This window comes from Melanostigma gelatinosum (genome assembly GCF_949748355.1).
Source record: "Melanostigma gelatinosum genome assembly, chromosome: 16".
NCBI classification, from domain to species: Eukaryota; Metazoa; Chordata; class Actinopteri; order Perciformes; family Zoarcidae; genus Melanostigma; species Melanostigma gelatinosum.
Genome location: NC_136649.1, coordinates 12,114,090 through 12,132,647, shown reverse-complemented (window position 1 = coordinate 12,132,647; position 18,558 = coordinate 12,114,090). Strand labels below are relative to the sequence as shown.

The following is an 18,558-nucleotide window of genomic DNA, read 5'->3' as shown; positions in this document are numbered from 1 at the left end:
TTTGTGATGTGAAATTAGCCCAAAATGTTAAAAGGGATAAAATAGATAAACAAAATACTTGGTTCTCAAAAGTAAATATTTGCTGGTTTTCTTTGGTGGTCAACTGAACATCTGTCTGAACAAACAAAAACAGAGCAGCGCAATCTAATAAAAGGGGGATAAACCCACAACTGTGAAAAATGTTTTTAATCAATAAATGATCACCTTTTATAGCCAAGCTATGGCTGCTGACCCCTCCTCACAGCTTTCATATATCCATGTGAGCTGAAAGCTATTCAATCAAATAATGTTTGTTTTTAAAGGTCTGAAATGGTGAAACTCAGAAGGTATGGCAAGAAACAAAATGCTACATTATATTTAGAAAATTAATATTTTTGTAGCAAATATGCTTTTTCTTAATCCCTATCCACCATTTCACGATCCCTCCAAATTGGGAACCACTAGTTTAATCTGTATTCTCGTGCAGAGTAAAAACCTTAAACTCCACAGATAGCACTTTAAACGTGAACTCTAAAGTTTGTCTGTTGACGAGAACCACCACAAGACATCAGCTGAGCCACAGAAAAACTGGAAGATTGAAGATTTAGCGGAGGAATATGGTGACGTATCAGTCCAGTAAAAGACGTGTTCATGGCAAAAGGAGTGAAGTCATTTTATTTGTTTTTAATATGTATCTACAACAAGGGGGACACAGGCAAAAACGACTGACAACTTGATGAAAATTAAAAGCAAAAAAAGAAACACATTTATTATCAATGCAGTTTTCCCACCTTTTTTTCCCCAATAAGCAACATTTTTTTGTCTAAAGAAACTTTACAATATAAAGAAACATACGTAGAAGGAACCTCTCATTTTACTACACGAGACATTTAGGATCTGAAACTACCCTAACATGAGATACAAAGCAACTCCCCAAGGACAGACTGCCTCATATTCAATACTGCTTTGTCATCAAGAGGAAAAAATTAGGAACTGAACAGAAAAATCTTTACTCCCCTCAAAAAAAAAAATCCTCTTTACCCTCCCTACCCCTGAATGTTACAGTATTATACATCAGCACAATAGAAATACAGAAATGATCAACGTTGTGACGGCTTTACTTACAGGACAGAAAGAGAGAGAGAAGTTCGACTGCATTTTATACAACAGTATTTCAAAGGTACAGGGGAGGAAACGCCTGTTCCCGCACTCTCTCTACCTCTTCTCAGCAATAAGAACAAATCTGTCCCTTCATTTTTTTTTTTTTCCTCTTTACTTTCCCAAAACATTTCTCCCCGGCCCATTTTAAATAGATTAAAAAAAAAGAAAAGCAAATCCTTCATAGTTACGCCTGTACTCTGGTCCCTGGTGTGTCGGATTGAGAGCCAGTGTGCCGCTTCCGGTTCGTGTCAAGAGGGAAATTAAATACAGTTTGTCGGCGTGAGACGTGGAGGGGACGAGTTCAATTATGAAAAACTCCTCCTTTCGTTCTATTCTTGCAAATTCCCTGTTAAACATAGTGAAGAATATGCCTGTTTTGGTGGATTTTTCACCACCTCACTCGAAAAATTTCCAAGAACAGAGGCGGAGGAGGGAGGCCTCTGGCCAAGAATCATGTTGAATTTAAAGATTTGCAGAGGAAGTGTGTGTGACAGTGAGTTAGCGTTCAAACACACTCACTTCAACACAGTCCTCCCTCATCCTCTTAGACCCCTCGACGCTTTACAGCTCTGATGCGCAGTAAAGCGCCACGTCTGTCTGTGATGAGGTGAAATAGCATAATAGTCTATAGCAGCTCCAGTTTCTGATGCTCATCATCAAAGACACACCATCTCTGAACAAACACACACACACAGTTGCCCCGAATCAGCACGTTTCTGATCAACTGTTGCTGTGATTTGAAAATATCAAAACATGTCAATGATATCAAAATGCATTTTACAGTATTTACAAAAAGATTCAAATGAAAAGATGGTGAGAGTTGTACAAAAAAAAAGAAAAAAATCAGAGAGGGTGGTGTGGGAGAGTTTCAATGCTGGCCCGTTGGAAAGGTGAGAAAAGGGAAAAAGGACGGAGGTCTTTTTCTTCAAGAGGCCACTCGTCACAGTCAACAGAGCCTTTCCTCTTCCTGTAAAAAACTGATCAGCAGAGAGCCAGAAGTCCTTTCAGAAGGAGCAGCGCATGTACGACAACAGGTCCGCAAGCTAAACCGACTGGTGTGTAAAAGCAAAATGTTCCATGAAAGCACAGACATACATCACAGTGTGTTGAGGACTCATCAGCAAACAAAAACAATCCAAGTGCTCACTACAGCTCAGCAGAGATGAGAACGCAGCCTACGCAACCTAAGTGGGCAGCATTAGTGGAAGCAGCATGTGTGTGTGTGTGTGTGTGTGTGTGTGTGGGGTGTGGGGTGTGGGGGGGGCTTCAGCACCTCCAGGGCTCGGAAAGAGTGTCTAATGCAGTCAAACGGAGACGAGGAGACGCTGCTGACTGGATCTGCATATTTACACAGTTGCTACTAGTTCGGCAATTAATAAAAAAAACAAAAACTAACAAAAATAGGGATAACTTTTTTTTTTAAAGTAACAATTATTCATCAGACAAATTTAAAGTACATAAATAAATAGAGCTGTGCATTTCACTGCATGGAAGCTACTAAAACAGGAGCCGCTTCTTCTTCTTCTTCTGGTTTGGATTACTGAACAAGGAGTTAAAAATTTAGGAGGTTGCTAAAACTCTGATAAAGATTTTAAAAAAAGGGGCCAATCAGTACCGTGATGGATAGAATCTTACCTGCAGGGGGCAGCGTGCTCACATGGAGCCACATGTTACACAGCAAATGATTTCTGATCTGTGTGCACATATTATGCTGTGTTCATCATAACAATGGGCCCCTATAAACAGAAATTAGAACCTATTCTTAAAATGATCATACCAATATCATTAATAACAATAATACAATAATAAAAATAGCAATGATACAATACATACACAAAAATAAAATGAGGGGGGAACAAAGTTCACTGATCATCACAACATCTCTGTTAAAAATGTACACACAGAGTGTGGGGGGGGGGGGGGGGAGGGGTCGTTTCATCCGACCTTCGACTGAATCCGTCGGGAGAAACTAAACTAAAACAATGATGATAAAAAGTCCAAAGTCGTGGTTGAGAAGCTTCCAGGCAGCTCTGTGTCTTGATGGGAGGGCTGTGTTATCCAGTCTCCTCTCTCCCTCCTTCTCTCCGTTTGTCCTCCTCCCCTTGCTCATTGTCTAGAACCTGACAGGAAGCCAGGGAGGCCGGGGCCGGAGTCAGAGAGGAGGCTCTGCCTGTTGCTCTGTGACTGCTTCCTATTCAGACCGGCGGCCATCTTGCATGCTCCAGGAGGGCCCGTCTTAATTAGAGTCCCAGCATGCTCAAGGGCTGTCCCAGAAGGCTGTGCGGCCATAGCGTTCCAGAGTAAAAAGGGGAAAGGGGGGTTGAGAGCGGACCCCGTATCGGTGGGTGGAGGGGGGGGGGGGGGGGGGGGGGTATATGTGTGTGAGAGAGGAGGGGAGCAGGTCCAATCCGAGGTGAAGTAAGGATTGTATTGAAAAGGGGGAAAAAAATAAATAAAATCAGGTGCAGGGGGACAAAATAGGGGGCGGGGAAATAAAGAAAAATACAAAAAAAAAAAAAAAAAAGAGGAAAAAATAAAATCACACACTCATAGTCATGTTGGGTGAATACTGAAAAGAGAGAGAGGGGGAGGGGGGAGGAGGGCACAGATGAGTGGATACGTCACTGACAACATGTAAACACAGGAGGGCGCTCACACCCAGCCCTGCATCCTGAACGCAACAATTCTAACACAAGTCATCAATACTGTAATAATTCAGTCATATTTCTGATGATTAGGGCTGCGTGTTGAGCATCTTCTGGTACACACCGAACTTGTATTTAGCACAAAGCATCGGAAACAGTCAAACTAATCGCCTTGTTTACTTCTAAAAACAAGACATTTCACTGTGGTGGTCAAAATGCACTAGTAACGGCTCGAAAGAGCTCTTATTTTGAAATATTTCTAATGTTTCCCAGCTGTACAGCTGACTCGCTGAATCAGAGTATTAGAGCTCAACTTTAATGGCAGGCTGTGCACCCCATGGCTTTGCAGGCCGAGGTTAAGAGACACGATGCAAGGTACACAGTCCGCCCCTCCACCTGCATCTAAAACTTCAGCAACTACTGTATTCTTAAAGCTGGCAACATTTGTCCTGGGATACAACAAATAAACCAAACAGACTAGGCATTTGTGTCCATCAGCTGATCACTGATAGAGGGGACACAATGCATACACAGTGCATTTTGAAGTGATTAGTAAACGGCTCCAATGCAAGCAGAACATCAGATATTCTTTACAGGCTTTTTTTGAATTACTATTCTGTTCAATTAACTTGCTGTTGTGCGCTTTAGGAACAATGAAGCAAGTTTTGCATTTCAAATCTCTCGTGCATTGTCCCACAAAATGAGGCGAACCCTCTGCTTGCATTCCTGCACTGGTTTGTCATGAAGTCAAGGAGAACTGTTAAGGGTGGTGAGATGCCAGTCACTCGCTCTACTCACACTTTCGCTTTGGAATGGGTTCAAGAAGTTCCCGCCCATTTCGCCGTCATCTCTCGGCGTTCCAGGAGGGTTGTTCATGCCCCCCATGTTATTAGGGGAGCTCTGGAGGACGAAGAGGGCAAAAAGGAAATTGATCGGACTACGTCTTAAAAACAGGAAAGTGTAGAAAGCGAAGAACACTCGGCAAACAAGAGGTTACTGCAAATCAGATTTTTCTTTAACTCACCTTTGGCAACCCATCCATATCCCCAGAGCCTGAGGAGGAGAAAGGAACGGCTCAATTGGATTTCAAGGTAAACGTGCTCAAAAACAAAGCAGCGTTTGAGTTGCATCAGTGATTTGTAAAGCCCCACTGTGTTTGAACTCACCTAGTGATCCGTTCATGTGGTGTGGCTCCATGGCTCCCATAGCTCCCATCGGCCCGTCAGGCCCGGGTCCCATAGGGAACTGGTGACAAGATGAAGAGCAAGCCTTATAAACGACCGCAACACTATTTTCATGTTTGACCTCTGCGGTCTTCTCAGCTCGGGGTGAAGTCGATGATTTAATTTACCCCCCCCCCCGGTTAATTTCCTGACCATCGTGGCAACATTGCCTTTCTCTAATGCAGAGTTGTGCTGGTGCCCAGTGATGTGGTTAGAAACCCCCATTTTAAAGTAGATTCATTTTTGTGGGCGAGGTTGCGTAATTTTAATCGTTACAACAACATCCATAATTTAGACCCTGAAATCAATCTGCAGTTTCTGAAACGGTTTCAAGTCTGGAAAGCTCAACCTTTGAAACAACATTACGGAGCCAGTCGTTAACTTGAAAGCACGTGCGAGACTCACATTGGGTCTGTTGCCGCCCGGTCCGATAGGATTCATCATCGTATAGATGTTTTCACTGGAGTTGGTAGAATCTGAGAGGAAAAAAAACAACAACAACAAGTTTAGTTCCATGACATAGAGAGATAATGTTGATCACTAAGTACAAAAAACACTGATGGTTGATGAGGGGACACGTTCATGCTTGTTTTGTGAGAAAAAGAGAGAGCGACACGTCTATTTCTAAAATAAGTGTTAGTGCTGGGGACATAGTTGGGTGACGCACCACCTGGGCTGGGCATGATGGGAGTTCCAGTTGGACCTCCTCCGCCTGGTGGACCCTGGGGGGGGGAACGAGCAGTGACAAGAGGTTCAACTTACACTCACCAGGACATGAATTCAATTCTAAACGTATGCAGGAGAGCTGCGCTCGTTTCCGACAGATCTGAACTCACCACATAGTTTCCTGGAGATGAGGAGGAGTATGCTATCTGCAGGGGGAAAGAAGACACAGAGGATACTGAATGTGAATCTTCACAATCCAATACAACAGTCCTACAACACCCGTTACTTTTGTGAACTTAGAAATGTGCCGACTGCAGCAATGAAGTGTGCTGATTTCAGTCTATAGGAAGTCTTTGATTCAACAGTTTGTGCTTTAAATATCCTTTTAAATGGCCTTCAGGGAAACTGCCTTGCAAGAGAGTCACAAGTATCCCTCGATCAAACTGACTGATGGACACCAGAAATCGCAGCGCAAAATCAACACCTCTCTGATACATCATATTATTGGCATTCGGATTTTTGCTGTGTTGTTAAAAAGTAATTGCGCGGCACTGAAGGTCTCCCTTTGCCCGACATCTTTACGCGGGCATGTATACAGGACGAGGCGTTCTGACTCACAGAGTTAGCATTCGGTCCTGGCCAAGGCCCTCTTCCTCCGGGACCACTGAGGCAAAACAGCAAGAGAAGGAAGAAGAAGAATGAAAGGGAAGAGAGGAAAATGAAATGGTGTTAAGTGAAAAGGCAAGATAAACAGAGATTAACCTGCAATAAGACACAAAGAGTCGTTCTACTGGACTAGATGTACGAGACGCTTTAACTTACATGTTCATTCCTGGCATGGGGCCGCCCATGGAGTTTGGAGGAGGCCTCATACCTCCATAATTCTGTCAGACAAAATGTTAAAATCTTTGTTAGAACATTCAACGAGACGCCATTATTGATTCTCAACAATATTCCTGTTATTGTTGATTTTGGAGACCACGTCTTTAACTGTCTTGGATTTGGCCTTTTGTGCCACATTTTCTACCATCACGGAACAATAAACACGCCCGGACTGTTCTGATGAGGATACAGGAGAAAGTAGAATAAAAAAAAAAGATACAATATTAGCCTGTAAGAGTAACCGCACCTACACAGGCAGTAATATACATTTCATACGAATAAATCAAAGTGTTAAATTAACAGAACTCTCAACAGTAACAGAAACAGTCCCGTCTAATCTTCAATTGACATTCAATAATAAATGAATAAGTGTGTGTGTGTGTGTGTGTGTGTGTGTGTGTGGTTTCAGACTCATACCTGTGGGCCCATGGCCATTCCTCGAGGAGGGTTCATTCTCATTGGTCCGCCCATGTTAGGATGTCCTGTGAGAGCAGAGCCACAGAGTCACACACCGACGGCACATAACCCACTGGTGTTTGTGTAAATCCACATATGGCTACTCTCTGAAAGTCAGGCATTAAGACGTGCCGCAGACAATGCTTCATCCTAATCCCATTAGTCGTAACCCGCTGGCTCCTGAAGATGTAATCTGCAGCCAAAATCACCACCGACCCCTCACTGAGCCAGACACCCACACGAGGGTTCAACCCACACGAGGGTTCAACCCACACGGGAGAGAAGAGCGGAATTTGTACAAAAAAAACACGAATGTTTTGGGCGGTATGGCCTGTGAGATAATATTGAAAATAATAAAGATAATATAAATTGATTATACATTTACAGCATCAAAGTAAAAATGATCAATACAAGGCCTAGAATTATTCATCAAAAATGAATATATTGATATTTATATCACATTGTTTTCAGTACTTTTCGGAGGAAACTACTATAGAAGTAATCGTTCAGTTGAAGAATTACTCAAGATTAATCAATTATGAAAATGACTATTCGTTACGGCCCAAGTAGAGTCATCATCTATTATAGACAACGTTCTACTGAACGAAATGAACATATTTCATGACAGGGAACCAGAGTTTCGACTGCGACAGCTGGACCAGCCTCACCTTGCGGTCTTGTCGGTTCCAAACTGTTTGGCAGGAGCGGCTGAGATCCAGGGATTCCCCCCGGAGGCTGAGCAAAGACCAGACATGGAAACTGATTGAAACACCGACTCACCTTCACACTTGGCAACACAGATACTCAACAAAAAGCTGCTCATGTACCTGATTTGGCATTCGGAGTGCGGGGCGCGGCCCACCTGGATACCGTGGTGATATGAAAGGCTGCAGAGAGAAATGGAGGAAAGGGGGGAAAGAAAGGAGGGTTGAAAGTGGAAAGTGTTGGGAAAAGTGTTGGGAAAAGACAGACAAACAATTTCATTATTGATAAATCCAAGAGCTCTCAAAGCGGAGTAGCACGGAGGACACACAGATGGACACAGTGTAGTTGGAGAATGGAAGACGACACCGACAGATCAACACATCCGGCCAGAAACATAAGAAAATAAACTTCAGCTAGTCAGTGTTTTATCATTTTTAACAATACTTGCTCACACACACACTCAAAGCATGGATTTGTGTGTGTGTGTGTGTGTGTGTGTGTGTGTGTGTAACGACAGCGCTCACACAGCTCCCTGCACACACGGCCTGCTCTCGCTGTGGTGTAAGCTGATTCGGCCTGTGGTCTGCCTGCGTAGTTAGAGACACCTCAGGCCAACAACACCGTCCAAAAGCCTTAAAGGAAGCATGTCCACACTCTCTCGCACACAAGACGGAAACCAGAAGCCACAAGAATGAAGAGCCGGGCCGCCGCAGTTAATGGGCAAAACTCCACAGTGGCTTCTGTAGCTCCTGTTCTGGAGAAGTGCTGAAACACAGGCTGACTGAGAATGAAAGTTCATTACTGCTGCTGAATAAATTACTTTTCTTATCTAGTTGGAAGATGAACTCAAAACTCTTTCTATACGTGTGTAAAGCGGGAGTACATACGTGCACCCATGTGTTTTGTGAGTATATGCGAGGTGTCCACAGTGCCTGTCCCCTGTTTTATTTATACGGTGCAAGAACAAGTAAGCAGAGCAGAGGGGAGTGTACTGTGTGTGTGTGTGTGTGTGTGTGTGTGTGTGTGTGTGTGTGTGTGTGTGTGTGTGTGTGTGTGTGTGTGTGTGTTAAGAGTGGAGGAGCAGATAAGTGTGCAACCCCCCCACAAGCTGCTCTGGGGGTGGGGCAAGGAGTGAATTATTCATCCCAAACAGGGACTGCCGGTTCTGGGGCCTTGGAGAGGAGCGGGCCCCTGCTGCCTCTGGATGCTCGGCTTTCATTAAAAACAAAACAAAAAAAGGAGCCGAGAGGGACCGGCATCTACGAGGAGTTAGCCAGGACAAAACTAGAGCTAACGGGGCTCCAGGGTAGGAGAGGAAGAGGAGAGCGTGAGAGTAGTGCATTGAAATGAAAATGAAAGAGAGCAGGGTGTTTGAGAGAAAGAGTTTGCGTCTTACCTGGCCATGGGGTCCCATCATGGGGTTGATGGGGTTGTGTGGGGGGGGTTGTGCGTGGGGGGACTGCTGAGAGCCGGGTGGTCCCTTTAAGAAAGAAGAGCGATATCAGAGAGGGGAGGGCCCAAAAGTGGGCTTTACACCTGGAGGAATTACCCGAATTAAAAATCATTTTAAAAAAGGAGAGCGAGGGGAGAGGTCTTTAGGTTGAGGAGGAAGAAGAGGAGCAGGTTAGATCATTTACTCCTCAACAAAAGACACAGAATTAAAAAGCCAAAGTCCAACAGAAATATTTATTTTTGCCGGATTGCTTTAGCATGTGTGGGTTTGATGGAAGAGATGATCCATGGGACCCTCGGGTCAAAGGACTAGGTGGAGTGTTCTGCTCAACCACATGGGGGCAGCGTTGCCAAAGGCTCACTGCAACACTGCAAGAAGCAGCAGGACAGGCACTAGTGGCAACTTCAGACCACAAAGCTCATCATTGTTTTGATGAAAAACAAAAACAAGTTACAGTTGGGTTTTTCTTCCTGCTTATTGTGAGCCTACTTCAGTTAACAATGCAGCAAAGGAAGCAACCCCCGAGCTTCTCGGAGACTGCTGTGTTATTGCTGACATTTCACCCCAAGACAAGAGGTTAACGGCCCCTAATAAATAACTCCTTATGCAACCGTCTTAAGACGGTCAGTAACCTCTTCTCTTCTCTTCAACTGGTGATTGGACAAAACGAAACATTTGAAGGCATCACCTGCTCTGGGAAGCTGTCGAGGGGATTTATTATTTTCTGATTTTATAAAGAAAAGGAACGTTTGATCTATTTAACAAATAATATAATCAGCACATTAATTGATAAAGAAAAAAAGATTGTTAAATGAAAAGAACAACATGTTAACATTTCTCATAGTGGAGTATCGAAAATACATCATTTAGGTCAAATAACTCATTATTGTAACAGAACAGATTATTAAGTAACCGTGAATATGAGCCATATTTGCAGCAAACAACCGGAGCCTTCCGTTACAATGTGGTCCCTTGAATACAACACACACACACAAACCCTCGCCCAATCTCACTCCCCCACCAATGTTATAAATAGCACGTCCATGTGTCTCTCCCCACCATCTCTCCCCAACCCTTCCCCGTGCTTATTCACAGTCGTACTCTCACTAATCCCCCCCCCTCTCATCACCACCATCCTCTCAGCACATTGCCTCGTTCTCAGCAAGCAAACAATGGAGTGGTAGGTAGCCATAAAAACAAACACCGGGCCACAGTCCTGGTGGCACCGATCTTTCACATTTCCCTCTCTTTTTCTTCTTCGTCTCCATCCATCCCTCCCTCTCTCAATCGTGTCACTCGCCTTTTCTCTCCCGCCCCTCCCCGACTCTTCTCCACCACCTTATCGTGTCTCCTGCCAAATGCCAGTGCTGTCCATCAAACCACGGAGGATGTGTGTGTGTTTTTTTGTGAACGTAGGCCTGCTTGCGTTTGTGTGTGCGTCTGTGTGAGCCTTCTCTTCACTCTTCAGACAGCCATCTCCCACACTAAAACCTTTCCCTTCACAGAGCAGAGACGGGTCGGAGACGGAGACGGCGGGAGCGGAGAGAGGATGAATACGGGATGGTTGAATCACAGATCGGTCGAAGGGCAGCCCGGCGAGAGCGAGCCACAGATGAATGGACGGTGTGAGCATCAGAGGCTCGGGTGGGTGTTAACATTGAGAGTGGAATAAACGATGTTTGGAAAAAATGTGGGAAAAACAAGTGGGCGAGTCGGACTTGTGGTGTCATCTGATCAAACGCGATTATTGATTTTAGAATGAAGGACTTAATTACTAGACCTCGACTGATACTGGATTTCTGAGGCCGATATTGACATTTTCATCAATAATCCGATAATACATAACCTGATCTTTTTGTTTTACACAGATAACATTGTGTTATAAACATGTCTGACTAAATGTAAAAACATGTTTTTCTTACAGGTTCAGAAAATTCTCAATCTTTTAAGCTAAACGAACCCTTTTAAAACCAGTGAATTAGCTGAAATATACAAAGTTTCACCAAGTTGTCGTATCGCTGAAGTTTCTGCCCAAACTTGCAAACGTAAACACCAACACTATTATATATTTAAAAAATGAATATAAGTGGTTGCCAATAGGTGAGAAAATTCTTATTCTTTAAAACACGACTGAATTAAAGTAATATACTGTACTTTGAGATGCAATAAACTGTCTTACGGTGCTGGAGACGGAATTCAAAGAGTATGCAAATACTGCCGAAACGTTACGTGATTTGTTTCTGGAGAGTCAGGTGTATGAATGAGAGAGACAGAGATGCGTGTTGTCGGAGGTGATGGAGGTGTGAACAGGACAGTGACGGTGGTGGGCGGGCGGGGTTAGTCATACCTGGAAGAAGGCTGGGGGCATGAGACCACCTGGCATGGCGTCGTTCGGGGGCATGTTGCCCATCACAGGGCTGGGCGCTGCCGCTGCGCTCTGAAACACAAAAGTGCAGTGATTAAATGTGCTGTTTTGTGTGCAAGTGTCACTGTGTGTGTGTGTGTGTCTCCATCTGCTCTTCAGTGATATTTATGTACATCATGCACTGGCCAAAATATTACTATAGGGGGCAGTGTCTGCACCTGCAAAAGCAGCAAACTCCATCTAAAAGTTTGTGAAGAAAAGTGTCTGTTAAAACCTTTAAATTCCCAAATCTGTGGTAGAGAAGGAGCTCATCTCTGAACAAGCTAAGTCACACAGAGAAATCCTACAGAACGTGTTTTTGTGATGCTGTAGAAGAGTCGGGTCTCTGGGAGAAACATCCATGAAGTCTCAGTGACACAAAGCTGTAAAGAGACAAGATTTATCGACCAATAGGAGCCGAAAACCTCTACAAGCTATGTGATGATTCATACGATTATATTTATTATAGTCACTCTCATATAACATTTGTTTCATTATTTGGTTATTTAACAAACAGCAGAAGTATAACCTCTCCGATATCTTGTTTGCACAGAACTAAAGAACAGAGAAATATCACAACTTAATAAAGTCATTTTTTCTTCAATGCGTCAGATGTGTACATTCAACTGTGCAGGTTTGTCTGTAGGTGGCGATGTATTGTATCACAAAATAATACAAAGTGCTTCGTTTTGATGTAAAAGAAACGACCTCGTTATCTTTGCGTCTCATTTTTATACTCAAATGTCCAGATTATATTAAGAATATGTTTTATATCTTTTGGTTTGTTTCAGTCAAGGGAGTTTCACTTTTTGACATTATTTATTTATTTACCTAATCTTAGTTGAAACACTTTTTTTCTACTGTTTTTGTGAGTTTACAATCATCTTATTTAAGGCCTGTTGTCATATTGAATATCCAAAATAAATCATGAACATCACAATGTGATATGTAAGCATTCTTTTTCGCCTCATTTGCTGATTAAAAATCTTTTTTTTGTAACCGGCAAATTTTTTACACGTTTATTTCAAATCATCATATCTAAAACGATCATGATTTAAATCCTGCATATGATTAATGAAATAACACTATATCAAAAAATAGCAACAAGTCATCAGCAAATAAGTTGAGTTTGTACTGTTTTTTAGCAATTAAGGGCTACTAGCTTCTGTTTTAAGACAGCTGGAATGCGAAAGGTTTATAATATACACAACAGATAATACACAACATTACTGTAGATCATAGAACATGACATGTACTCAAAGTACATGCACATTCTAAAATGAAGGAGTAATAGATGCCGTTTGAAGTCGGGATGTTCTGAACCAAGGATCGGAATCGGGGCTGAACCGAGCGTGTTTCAATAGGTCGGTGTCTGACTACATAAAGCAGACACCGCTGTACAACCACGAGTGGACTGAGTGTTTCTGTAGTTTCCACAAATTCCAGCAGAGTGATACTTCTTCTCTCTCGCTGATCGGTTCATATCAAATTCAGGAGACTCATTCGTTCAGCTAGACTTTTGGCAAAAATGTAAGTTCAGCAACTTTATAGTTTTGAATCATGACCTTCGGTACGTTGATCATATCATCAAAAAGAAAGTGGTCTAATAGTTATTTCAATGAGTCGGATTCAACATTTAAGTAAATATAAGCACTGTATCTGGGTCGGTATTAGCAGATATTCAATGTTAGGACTCAGACTGGGATCCGGGCCAAAACACCTAAACCAGATTAGCCCAACTGTTTAACTATTACTGATCATATCAACACATATGAACAATAATACCACTGCTTCCAATCGCCTTCACGTCAATCAAACAAGATGGAAAAAATAAAACTAGAGTCTAGGATAGAGGAGAGGGGGTGAAGGATTCAGCCCGGGAGTTAAATATGATATAACTGTATTCTTGTCAACACACAGACCAAGACGCGTGTTCAGAGTGCTTACATAAGCACGGCGGAACAAACACACACACACACACACACATACACACACGGGAACACACAAAGAGTTGCATCACAGGCTCATAAAGTGCAGCCCGTCAGTGCAGAGAGGCAGACAGGGGAGAACCACAGGCTACAGGACCAGAACAGGGAGGGGGTTTAAGACCCAGGGGAGGGGCGGGCTCTCTCTCACACGCACGCACGCTTAACGAACACACCTAACGAACACACAATTTCCATGTGACATACACTGTATGCTTGGACAACAACGCATATTACCAATTACACGCATGTACACAAACACACTCGCTGCCCTTCTTCTCCCGACGATCTGAAACCAACACACATAAAAATGGGGGAAAAAAAACACACACGCACGCACACACACACACACCTCCCCCCATATTTATGCTAATTCCGCAAGTGAACATGAGCAGGCCACGGAGTCCCTGGGGAAGAAGCCGGGTCGGCTGCCTCTTTCTCTCCTCCATCCTCTCCCCCCTCTCATCTCTTCTTCTGCACACTTTCCTCTCCATCTTTTCTCCTCTCCGTGACCCCCCTCACTTATTTTCCCAGCACTGTCACGCACACACAAACCTTCCTGTGCCCCAACCCCTGTACTATCCCCCCCCCCCCCCCAGTAGGGTGTCAGCAGCTTGCACAAGCTGTTGCTATGGAGACAGGTCCTATCTGCACTCTGTCCCCCTGGCATCCCCCGCTCCAGGAGAGGAGGAGAGAGAGAGAAGATGCGAGAGAGAGAGAGAGAGAGAGAGAGAGAGAGAGAGAGAGAGAGAAAATGCGAGAGAGAGAGAGAGAATGCGAGAGAGAGAGAGAATGCGAGAGAGAGAGAATGCGCGAGAGAGAGAGAGAGAGCGAGAGAGAGAATGAGAGAGAGAATGCGAGAGAGAGCGAGAGAGCGAGAGCGAGAGAGAGCAAGTTAGATGAAGAAATGATGGGGAGGAAAAGAAGAAGAAGAGAGATTCGTGTTCACAATCAATGACGTGGTCACGTTATTGCCGTAGACTGTTAATGATGATGAGGTAGGTTTAGTACGCAGTCGGTCTTTTTTAAAACCAACTGGCCTGGGGAAACACAAAAAGGATCAAACTGAGCTTTTTTTAGTTGTTCTGGTGGCGCCCAGTGTTGTCTATATCTACCTTTTCAACTCTCGAAAAATAAGACTCCTCGAGTCCAGATGGATCCACTGTGAATGTCGTCTGGTTGACATTGATGCAGGTAAACAAGCAGACACAAGACACAGGTAGACCGTACCTTTATGCAAAGAAACAAGTTCCAGAAGACAATCCACAGCAGACATTAGTGCTGCACTAATTAGTTGATATAATGAACATGGATTTCTGTAGCCGAGCTGAATTATTCATTCTCCGGCTGAGCGTATGGAGAGGATTGTGCAAAGGAAGTGCCGGATGGCAGCGCAACTTAAAAAAAATAAAGAAGGGCTTTAATGCCCGACATGCAGCAGGAAGGAGGAGAATTCGTTGCTTTCATTGAAGCCGGCTGAAAGTTCAACAAAACCCACAGGACACATTTTCAAATGTCTGGGAATATTTACACTGTTTAAACCGTGAGACATTTTTTAATGGCCTTCCTCGGCAGCGCTGCACAAACAACGGCGTCAAAGCATCCCGGAGCCACGTCGGCACAAACATAATATTAGGGAGGTTTTTATGTTTCTTGCTATCAATAACACTCTATCTGGACTACAGACCTGAACTGCAGCTCCTCGTTGTTGCTTCACAACCCCCAACTTTAGCGTTAATATAAGAATGTGCCATTTTAATGACTTTCTTTGACAGAACATATACCATCAGGGAAAGAGCAATTAGTATCGTATTGTGTGCATTAACATAAAGTGCTTAGAAGTTTCTGGGAAATAAGGGGACAGTTATGGTCACATTTCCACACACACACACACGTTGGTTGTTGGTATAAAGCTATTCTGATTCTTGTACTTTAGTGAAGATACTCTGAGTAAACTGGTTCGGTCTGTAGGAAGCAGCTTAAGATCTCGCTTCAGAAATGCAACAGAAAGCAACAACCTTTGATTCCTTTTGTAAACATTCACTCTGCTTTAATCGAGACAACCCAAAGCACCGTGTCATACATTTAATCCGGCTCCTTTCGTCACCGCGAGGGTCGTCTTCCTGGCAAAAACTAATTTTAAAACCGTGACGTGCTAATCCACAGTTGTGGCTCCCTGCGAGGACACCGTGCCGTGTTTGCTTTTCCGCCTTAGTACAAACCCACAATGTTGACGAACAATCTATCAGAGAACAAAAGACTAATGATCTGATTGGCTGGTACAGTACAGTATGTAGATGGCTATACAGCATAGCATTGATCTCTCCCTCTCCCTCTCCCTCACCCATCGGACAGATCAATAGTGCTCAACACATTATTGACCTCCGCCTGATACCTTTCACAGGGATAAAGACAGAGACATAAACACTGGATGGAGAGAGGGGAGAGGTAGGAGGAGACAGCGCATGTATCCATGTGTGTGTGTGTGCGTCTGTATTTATGCGTGTCCCAGCCTGGAGAGGGTACTAATCTACATTCTGGTTCACACTGATATGTACCTCATCACTGTCTCCTTGACCTGCTGTCCTTAGCGCACAGAGAGAAGGAAAGAAACGGGAGTGGGGGGGGGGGGGAATGGAAGAGAGTGAGAGTGAGGAGACGGGAGGAAAAAATAGCTGACTGTGGTGATCTGGCTAATTTATCAGCCCAGTGAAAACAGTGTGTTTCGCTCTGGAGCAACAGTATACGGCTGCTACTCTCACCGTCACGTCTGACAAACAAATGCACAAACACACACAATCTCTGAAAGCCCAGCTGGTCCTCAAAACCGGCACAACACACACACGCACACACACATTTCCCCAAAAGCTGCTGCCAAAGCATCGGTACTGAACCAGACTGGCGGCCTCGTGCACACACATGCGCTCACCCACACACGCACACAAACACATGCATGCACACACCGGATGAAGGCACTAATAGATGCTGCAGCCACAACATCCACTTAGCCAACACTCCAGAGAGGGCCAAAGACAAGAACAAGAATATTACTTCAACTAAACCTACAATAAGATTTCTAAAAACTTCTGCACGGATGCTGATGCTACATGTATATTAATAATACAACATAATGGGGCTCACTTTGTCCACACATGTCAAACTTTCACTTCAACACTGGCTGGACAGATTAATCCCATCAGGACCCTCCACCCCACTCAAGTGTGTTTTAGGTCACTATCTTGTTTACGTCAAGAAACAAAATCAAGAATTACACTATCATCCAATTTGTTCTGTTCCCCCTAAAAATATTTCAAATTACACAAAGAGACACACTGCCGTTTCTTTACCTGTGTAATAACACATCAAACTGTGTAACACGTGTACTGCAGCGTTTCCTTCATCAAACAGCTAATTATCACGTTTAATGGAGCTCTTTTCACGTCTTCCTTTCCTGAAGCGCCGATAGTGCTGGTGGCAGAGAAGAGGCTAAACGAGAGGTCAAGGCGGTATGCGAGCAAGTCTCTTTTGGGAAAATGGAGCTTCTTTTGATTAAACTGAAATTAATATTATTTTAAGAAACATTTTAAAAACTGGGTAAACCAAACCAGCAGCATGACAGTCGGTAACTGTAACCAATACAGCTGGGTTTAAATATTTAATCAACATTTAAGGCAATATGAAAAACTACACCAGTGTCGTTATTTAAGGTACTAAAAAGTGTTAAAATGTCACTTGTTGCTAGTGCTTAAATACTATACAGTTTGTACTTGGAAATATTTAGAAAAGCAGATGATATATATTTAAATACACACAATTAATATATTGCAATGTCATATTTACTCATTTATTCACTCCATTTTCAAATACCTTAACTGTCTCTTCTTCATGTTGTCTACACTGCCCTCTGTCTTCGACACAACTAGGCATTGTGGGTAAACAGCTAGATTAGTCAATCAATCTTCTCCCAGGAACAGAGGTAGTAATGGTGGTGAGATGGGGAGGGAGGAGGGGGTCAGGGCAGAGATACGAAAAGAGGAGGAGAGTTGGAGAGAGGGAGTGAGCGATAAGGCGAGTGGGACGGAGAGGAGGCGGACTGGTCTATTGGGCGAAGGAGAGAGGAGGAAATATAGTAAAGAGGGGGAGGGAAGAAAGATGCAGATGTGGGGGTGTCGCAGAGAACCCACAAGCAGAACAGGAACCACGATGCGAACATGCTGGAGTTGCACAAATGCGAAAGATGAGTGAAGACGAGTGAGAGAGTAATGTGGGAGAAGTGACAAACGTGGGCCGATGTGTAAAGCAAGAGCGAGGAGCAACAGTGCAGGTAAACAAATAGAGTTTTGTCTGCCGCTCTTTTTTGCTACGTCATCTTGTTGTGCTCTCTTCTTCTGCGACCAGCCGTTATGTCGATACGCTCGTTGTAGGTGCAGGGTAGCCCGTGTTCTTTAACCCAACCCCACATAGAGGAAGGGGAGGAGAATACAAGGCAAAATAGGCTTATTGCCACCGTCTACACCTGGTGCAGGGTATACTATCACACTAGCAGGGAGGTGTGCTGTAAAAATAAGGACACTTCTATTTAAAAACACATGAAAGAAAGAAAGACACGGGGGGTGAACGTTGTGTTCTTCACTCTGCTCAAAACATGTCTGGAGCTGCTCCTCAAAAAAACCCATTGTGTCTCATTCCACTCACAACTGTCACGACTCTAAAATGTAGAGTTGACTCATAATACTACTACTACTACTACTACTGCGAATATGAATACAAATACGAATAATACTCATACAACTCATAAAAGAATGTCCAGCAATGCTTCCCAGTTTAGCAACGGTAAACGACGGCTTCCACAACAGGTTCAAACTCTGCCTTTGATGACGGCACGTCTTTTTAAAGATATTTTTAAGAAATAAACTTAATTCTAATGCTGAGCACAATTATTATTCTTTGTCAAATTGACACTGGAGCTATGAATTAAATAAAGAAAACCATACGTGAG

General features: G+C 43.6%; 1 protein-coding gene across 2 annotated transcripts in view; it reads right to left on the bottom strand.

Annotated features, from left to right (window-relative positions):
* Positions 1 to 635: 635 nt before the first annotated feature.
* The window catches only part of LOC306790219 (single-stranded DNA-binding protein 3), a 30,861-nt gene continuing 12,938 nt past the window's right edge, over positions 636 to 18,558 (bottom strand). Inside the window, exons 5-18 of one of the 2 annotated variants that reach the window (XM_079286367.1) lie at positions 11,518 to 11,607; positions 9,114 to 9,197; positions 7,840 to 7,899; positions 7,681 to 7,747; positions 6,974 to 7,038; positions 6,497 to 6,558; positions 6,293 to 6,338; positions 5,845 to 5,880; positions 5,676 to 5,730; positions 5,414 to 5,484; positions 4,952 to 5,030; positions 4,810 to 4,838; positions 4,584 to 4,685; positions 636 to 3,417 (exon numbers count right to left, since the gene is read on the bottom strand). In XM_079286367.1, coding sequence (XP_079142493.1) covers positions 3,247 to 3,417; positions 4,584 to 4,685; positions 4,810 to 4,838; positions 4,952 to 5,030; positions 5,414 to 5,484; positions 5,676 to 5,730; positions 5,845 to 5,880; positions 6,293 to 6,338; positions 6,497 to 6,558; positions 6,974 to 7,038; positions 7,681 to 7,747; positions 7,840 to 7,899; positions 9,114 to 9,197; positions 11,518 to 11,607 — 1,017 coding nt within the window. In that variant the 3' untranslated portion in view covers positions 636 to 3,246. Of the gene's footprint in view, positions 3,418 to 3,440; positions 3,710 to 4,583; positions 4,686 to 4,809; positions 4,839 to 4,951; positions 5,031 to 5,413; positions 5,485 to 5,675; positions 5,731 to 5,844; positions 5,881 to 6,292; positions 6,339 to 6,496; positions 6,559 to 6,973; positions 7,039 to 7,680; positions 7,748 to 7,839; positions 7,900 to 9,113; positions 9,198 to 11,517; positions 11,608 to 18,558 lie in introns of those variants that run through there. The other variant, XM_079286366.1, reaches the window with a different exon arrangement.